The sequence below is a fragment of the Egretta garzetta genome, unplaced genomic scaffold (assembly GCF_000687185.1).
Source record: "Egretta garzetta isolate BGI_Z169 unplaced genomic scaffold, ASM68718v1 scaffold258, whole genome shotgun sequence".
In the NCBI taxonomy this organism is placed as follows: Eukaryota; Metazoa; Chordata; class Aves; order Pelecaniformes; family Ardeidae; genus Egretta; species Egretta garzetta.
In genome coordinates, this window is record NW_009260413.1 from 1,808,038 (window position 1) to 1,816,034 (window position 7,997).

General features: G+C 41.3%; 1 protein-coding gene across 1 annotated transcript in view; it reads right to left on the minus strand.

Moving 5' to 3' along the window:
* ZNF827 (zinc finger protein 827) overlaps positions 1 to 7,997 on the minus strand; it is a 79,376-nt gene that overhangs the window by 58,200 nt on the left and 13,179 nt on the right. Inside the window, exon 4 of the mRNA XM_035899193.1 lies at positions 2,933 to 3,416. Within this exon, the coding sequence (XP_035755086.1) occupies positions 2,933 to 3,416 (484 nt within the window). The remainder of the gene's footprint in view (positions 1 to 2,932; positions 3,417 to 7,997) is intronic.

The following is a 7,997-nucleotide window of genomic DNA, read 5'->3' on the forward strand; positions in this document are numbered from 1 at the left end:
CCTCCAGCCACATCTGCTGCTCTCCTTTGAAGTCGTTCCAACTGCCCACACTCTTCATAAACTATAGTGCCAAAACCTTGGACTTCAGCAAGACTGAGAAGAGCAGGACCATTTCCCCCCTTCTCCTTCCTTGAGGCCATTTCTCTCTGTATACATCCCAGTACAATGACTGCCTTTTTAGCACCAGTTTGTCACCGCTAACTCCTGTTCTTTTCCCACAGAACCATTACCTAGCTAGTTGTTCCTGGTTTTGTATTTGTGCAACTGTTCAACAAACATTTTTTACAGATCTCTTTTGACTGTAATTCTCCTCTTTTGACTGTGAACTACTTTCAATGTACTGTTTTCCAACTATCTGATACCCGCTTCAGCTAAACTACAAAGTTAGCACATTGCACAATCGGAAATAATACTGAGTCAAGATTATATACATGCTTATTAAGATTCAATTTTAAAATTCATAATAGCTAATAAACACCAGTTTTGTACCGTCTTTCACCCTAGGTGCACCAGTTAAACTTCTGAAACTGTAACATTTAGGTCTGAAGGGAGATGAGCATTCCTCTGAGTCACACTTGGAAAAAGAGGAGGCTGAAACTTCACAAAAATGAAAACCAACAGGCCCTGAGGTCTCCCATGAAACTGGAGGCATACAAACTGACACCAACCAAGAGGAGGAGCAATAAACCCAGGCAAGCAAAAATAAATGTTCATTTAAACCATCAATATTCAATAAGAATAAATGCCAAATTCTAAAAGTCCATATATCTATCTACTGCTTCTTTCTTAGCCACAAGGCCTGTCGGAGAACAAATTAGATTGCTTTGACATAATTTGGTCTCGACAAATCTGTGTTGGCTGTTACAATTGGCATATACAATTTGAGATGTCAAAAGATTTATATCATTGAAAAAGTAGGGCCAATAATTGAAGTTCTGAGGGGCCTAACAAGAGTGTGTTGTAATAAAGAAATCACTCAAAGGAACCTGGTTCAGCACAACAAGCAGTCAAAAAAAATGCACCTAATACTTAGCCAACTTGCTAAAAGAGAATTACTTCTACTCTAAATTTATGCACGCTGTGTGGAGGAAAGCATGAGCTAAATGTATATAACACAATATAAATCTCAGAAGAAAAGAAATTCCTTTCCTTTTAACATTGCTCTTCTTGTGTAGTAAACTTGGTGACTGGCAGTACATTTTCATCCAAATATGCACACATACAAAATTGCAGATACATCTCACTCCCCCAGTGACTTTATAACATGTTGCTAGGTAACAGTGCATACAAGTCAGGTTTCAAGACCTTTAGTAAGTCACCATAAAATAACTGCATAGGCCTTTTGCATGAATAATGTACATTTGTATCCTTTTTCTGATGCCAATAGATCAGACATTGAAAACATGACCATCTGCTAAACTGTAAACAACTCCCCATCAACTGCTACATGAAAAACAACACATCAAAATGTTGTATGTTTTCTCAGCTTTTAGGCTTTCCCCCCTCTCCTTTCTGCTCTCATTCTTGCTACATGCAGCCATCATGAGCACTACCATCTACAGGTCAGTACCACTGATGCGTAGAGCCACTTAGTGCACAGCAACCCAAGTTTAAGATAGACGTATATGGGACAGCTGTCAGGCAACATAAAAAATGGATTTCATATAGAGTCCAAATTTGAAACTCAATTAAAAAAATGTACAAGCAAAAAATTGTATAAGCAAATCAAAATAGGCTCACCTTCACTTATTTTTTGTTGGTCATAATAATAGACTATATCAACACATTGTTGTTTGTTTTTTTTTAAAGGGGCAGCCTCAGGCTTAATTTCTTTTATTTACCCATTCTACTCAATTCCCCACAGAACTGCAATCCCAGAGGTATAACAGTGTGGGCAGATGAGGACAGCAAGCCTTTGTAATATAAATGGCTGTGGTTTCACCAACGCAATGGCATTAGGATAGACTAATTCCTTAGTTTGCCTGACAATTAAATTTGCTAAGATGCAACTTACATGCCATTTAAAGGAAAAAGGTGACCAATTATTCTCTATTGAAAAAGATACCTTCTATCTCCAAAGTCTAAAACTTGCCATAGGGACTGCCATGTCCTTGTGAAACAGAATTTTCTTCAGCGACATTTTTCCTGACTTACTTATCTTTAAAAATTAAAGGCCAATTTTGAAAACATTTACTATAGAACATCCCCCCAGCATTCTGAAGCGTTCAGTCAGATCAACAAAAGAGCACATAGAATATAACAGATTCACCCTAAACACATCCTCAGGAGTCTCACATACAAATACCATCCTTACAGCAATAATTTGACAGTGAAAGGAAACACAATAAACACATGTTTTCTGTTAGATATGGATTTCAGTTAAAATAGTAAAAAAATTTAAAAGCTGTTCATGAATCTCTAGGACTACCTTTTTTTAAGTGTTAATAATCAAGAAATGCAGTAACATTCATACTTCACATGTATTTACTAGTTAGACCTCAAATACTCCTCTGAAAGGAAGGTGACCGATACCCATTAACAGATGGGTAAAGGCAGAGAACTTAAAAGCTGAATTTTCTAACATGCTGGCTGCTTGTGACCCTCAGTGATTTCAAACCAGAACTACAGGTATTCAGCATGCCTGAAAAACATACCAAATTAGATTTGCCAAGGTAATTGTCAATGAACATGAAAGCCTGGATAAAAAGTTCTCACTCCCAATCCCCGCAATGAAACAGCAAAAGCCCTCTTCTCTCACCATTTCCCCTCTTCCCTCCATCATGCACTTCTCCTTATAAAAAGAAACAAGAAATTATAAGTTAAGAAGTTGCAGTGTTTTCCTCTTTGCAATCTCATGACTTCACAAACTCAGGACAAAGTGTTTCTTAGCCCATAAAGGAGCAGCTGATGCTGCCGCTTGCTGCTCAATTACCTGACAGCTTCATAAGAAAATCTGATGCCATCTTGACAGAGATGTCTTGGCTGAATAGTGCTGATGCTGTATTCGCCACAAAGTCAGAGGAGTCTTTCAGCTTTGCATTGTTGGGGGTTCTGTCAACAGTGCTAAGAGCAAAAGGTGCAGCTGAGATGCCACTGTCATCTTTGGGCTCTTCTTTCACTAGTAAAGGTGGAATACCTCCACTAGGCTGCCCAGCCACATCAGGTGTTTTAGATACAGATGTTGATCCTGTAAGGTCAGGTCCACCTCCTTCCCTCTGTGGTCCCGGGCAGGAGTCACTATTTAGCTGTGGTGACCCCTTCACCTCAGTTTCTGGTATTTCCTCCTTCACTTTGGATTCTGTCCTGAGGAAATGTTGATGGCAACGCATATGGAGTTTCAGGCTGAAGTGGCGGGAGGAGGTAAAAGGGCATAGCTGGCATTGAAAGGTCTCACCCCTGTCTTGGTGCTGATGAACCTGGTTCAAGAGGTGAAAGATAAAAGCATGTATTAAGCAAAACAGTTTACCAGCATTATAGAAATCTCAACTCTACACTTCTCACACTATTTAAAAAACAGGAAAGTTAACTAATGGGTGAACTCTTCATTCTGAGCAACTGGAAAGAGGTCAGGCACTAAGAGCAGTAGGATTCTTTCACATGTAAGTCAGGGAACATAAACATCAGACTCAACGGGGGGGGGGGGGGGGGGAAGAGGAACATCTGTTTTTGCAGCATGGAAGTGATGAATTCTGCTTTGGATCAAATGCTCCTTACAACTGGATCCTGATGACCTGTGCATAAAAAGACTTCCAAGGTATAACTAGTAGCTTTCTTGATTAAAAACCAAACAAACAAAAAAATAACCCTATCCATTACGTGTGCTACTAAGCATGATCATTCTGTGCAACCTCATAAATAACAATTGTTCAGAGCAACCCAGCAAAACACCAACCTGCATAGCAATGCCCATCATTAATTCATGTATCTTCAGAGTAAAAACACAGCACCTGGCAATACCACGGCACTATTGAAACAGTTTGTTGCAAATTAGTTCTACCAGAAAATAAACAGCTCTGTTATGATAAAATACAAACATGAGGGATGGTGTTTGCCATTTATTCTATTTTATCAGTGAATTAATGATCACAGTTAAGCTACCTGTCCTCATATACTGACTGCAGGCTCTCTCTCATAGAGACCACGTGCTCCAGTATGACTACAATGCCCAGTGTCCTCAGGCCCCATCCTGATTACCTTTTTAAAAAGAATTCCATCCATCCATCCACCACCCATATGTAATGGTTTACATATTTGAACAGACACACTCATTAATATAAACTATATACATATAGTTATACAATTTCTTGTTTAACACAGTACTCCCAAAAGGGAAGGAATAATTGAGCCTGGCAATATGGGTGGTATATTTAAAAGTTTTTTTCCCTATAACTTCACAAATTAATTTTAAATCCTGATGGTAGCACTCTGGGCTACTCCCTGCAGAAACACCAGCACATACATTTTTTCCTTGCTAATTGATGAACATGTGATCAGGACAAACTGGCACCAGAGTGAGCTCCACACATTCGCTTTCACTTGTGACTCGAGTTGGTTGGAAACATTTCAGTGAGACAGATTTTTGTTGGAAAATGGCAATTTTTTGAACACAAAATATTTCACCTGAAACATGGAGAAGTTTGATGAACTCTTGGCAAACGAGGCGTGCTTCCCCTACCCTACTGAGTGGCACTCTACCCCCCGCTCCCTGGGCTTGGCTCAGAAGCACCCAGCTGTGCCAGGAATCCAAGGCTTGCTGCTGTAGCTTGGGAGTCCAAAAGCCCAGAAAGCTCTAGCTCTAATCAAAGCTCAGCTCTACACCAGGGAGTCTGGAAAACCTAGCTTTAGCTAAGGCTTTCAGCACTTTCCTGTTTCCTGCAGAGCTGAGATCTAGATCCTGAGAGTCCTGGTGCAGATACTGCAGAGCTCTGGGGTAACAGATGCATTTCCCAAACACAGCTCTGTCAAAATTCAGGTTGGATTTTCCTGTGGTTGTAGATCTGGCCTAATGAATTTTCTATATAGTAAGAGGAATTCAGTCACAAGTTCATATCCAAGCACTCCCAGCTCTGCATACACAGGACCTGAATTCAGGTCTGCTAAAATGTGAAGCTAGGAGGCGTCTTTTAGCCCTTTTTGCATTCAGTGAAGACACGTTTCATGAACACTGCATAACTTTTCATTCAGTAGTTCTCTAAGGGCTCCAGAGATTAGGTACTAAACAAACAGATAGCAAGACAGAATTTCTCTTGGCCAGCTGCTTTACAGAATGATATTCTCAGTATTGTATAAACGCGACATTTACAGACAAAGTAATACTGGAATCTTAAAATTGCACCTGACAACAAAAAAATTAGAAGCTAACGCTAACCTAAGACAGTTTTAAAGCAACAACCTTGCAGAAGAACAGCAGCACAATAAATTCTAAATATTAACAGTTTACAACAGAAAAGCCAACCAGATTGCCTGTCTATGTTACTAGAAACAGGATGGTCTGTGAGCACAGCAGTATGTAAGCACTCTTCTTCATGAAGAGCACCAAGATGTATTAATGGTAGCAAGCACTCTCACCATGGCAACTTTATCTCTTACACCCACTGAGATTCTGTGTGCCAGGGTTTCTCTCTAGGATCCCCTTCAATCAACATTTCCCTGCCTACATTTTTAACCACTTCTTCTAGAGGGCCCTTATCACAATCATCAATACGATGCCTTCTGAAGGCTGTCACTGCTGCAGCCAGGTGGCAATGTGTGTGGGAGCCCACCTTCTCTTCCCAGAAGCATGGCACACGACCCCTGCAATATCTTTTGAGAATGGATGAGAATAGGGGGGACTGATTCATCCAATTTGTATTTTTCTCCTGCTCAAAGACAATAGCAGCATCACCAATGGACTTCTCATAAAATAAAGTATGTTTATAGCTTACAGACAAGAAATGACAGAATTCAAACCCAAATATTTAGAGTTTTGAAAGGAAGAATTTTAGATCTACAAAAAACCCATATGAAACAACATCAAGCCCAATATTTAGCTCCCAATGTTCTGGGTCCAGTCCCACCATAAGGCTTTTTTTTTTTTCTTTTTTTCTTAATTCTCAAGAATAAATAATAATATTTATTTTAAAATTTGAACACTATTAGAAATAGAAGCTAATAATTGAAGTCCCTTTAAAGGAAAAACTATCCTTTATTTTCTCATTCGACAGCAGCTAAAAGAGCCAAGAATTCTATGCTATTTAGAGGGAAAAGTCAAGGCAGGGACTATTTGCTGCAGAATAAGAAACAAGAATCCCTGTAGAGCTACACAGAAAGCCACAGGGGAGGCCCAGGTCACACAGTGTTACAGTCCAAAAAGCTGCCTTCTCCCTCCATGAGACGAGGCACGGCGCTTACGCTGCGCTAATGCTACCCGTTTTGAGGGCCACAAAAATGATCCAAGGGCTGGAGCACCTCTCCTATGAGGACAGGCTGAGGGAGTTGGGCTTGTTCAGCCTGGAGAAGAGAAGGCTGTGGGGAGACCTGATTGTGGCCTTTCAATACCTAAAGGGGGCCTATAGGAAAGACGGGGAAAATCTTTTTAGTAGGGCCAGCTGTGACAGGACAAGGGGTAATGGTTTTAAACTAAACCAGGGTAGGTTTAGACTGGATATAAGGAAGAAATTCTTTACAATGAGGGTGGTGAAACACTGGAACAGGTTGCCCAGAGAGGTGGTGGAGGCCCCATCCCTGGAAACATTCAAGGCCAGGTTGGACAGGGCTCTGAGCAGCCTGATGTAGTTAGCGGTGTCCCTGCTCACTGCAGAGGGGTTGGACTAGATGACCTCTAGGGGTCCCTTCCAACCCCTTCCAAACGTTCTATGATTCTACCCAAACCATCAGATGTCCTCTTTGGACTCGGCTAGGCTGCTGCTGCAAGACCCACAGGCAAGAGGAGCCAAGAGGGCAGCTGACAGGTTCTCTCTAAAGTCCCTCTCTGAGCACAGCTGCTGCCAGATTTGGATGTCTCCAGTAACTCAACACTGCAACAAACCACAGTGCACAACCTGCTCATAGAGAAGAGTTTTTTTCAAAAACCCATAAAACAACTGTTTGACTTATGTCAGAAACATAGGGACTTCTACCTTCCGAGTCTATTTCATTTAACTGTGGATATTCTCCTTGACTGTACTTGTCTCACCTTTATTTTAACCCTACAGACTTCCCAGTTTCAAATGATATTTTGCGGTTCCACAGTTTTTTCAGTGTGTGCTTGATATGATGTCCACAATAATTTTCAACAGAACTATACACTTCTTATAAACTTTAGGCCTAGTTTGAAGACTTGGGTACAAATTATCTATTGGTCAAATTTTGTTTTATTTGTTTCTTTTAGTTTCTCTTGCTGCCTCTTCATTCTCATATTACAAGAAAGAAAAAACAAAGCCATTCAATTTTATCTTTATCTGGCACATGGAGGCCAGGGAGATAATTCGAGATAGCCAGCATGGCTTCACCAAGGGCAAGTCCTGCCTGACAAACCTAGTGGCTTTCTATGATGGTGTGACGTCAACGGTGGACAGAGGGAAACCAATGGATGTCATCTATCTGGACTTCTGCAAGGCCTTTGACACGGTCCCCCACAACATCCTTCTCTCTAAATTGGAGAGCTATGGATTTGATGGGTGGACTGTTCAGTGGATAAGGAACTGGCTGGATGGTCGCATCCAGAGGGTAGTGGTCAATGGCTCAATGTCCGGATGGAGATTAGTGACGAGTGGTGTCCCTCAGGGGTCCGTACTGGGACCGGTGCTCTTTAACATCTTCATCAATGACTTAGACAGCGAGATCGAGTGCACCCTCAGCAAGTTTGCGGATGACACCAAGCTGAGTGGTGAGGTTGACACACCAGAAGGAAGGGATGTCATCCAAAGAGACCTGGACAGGCTAGAGAGGGTGGGCCTGTGTGAACCTCATGAGGTTCAACAAGGCCAAGTGCAAGGTCCTGCACCTGGGTCGGGGTA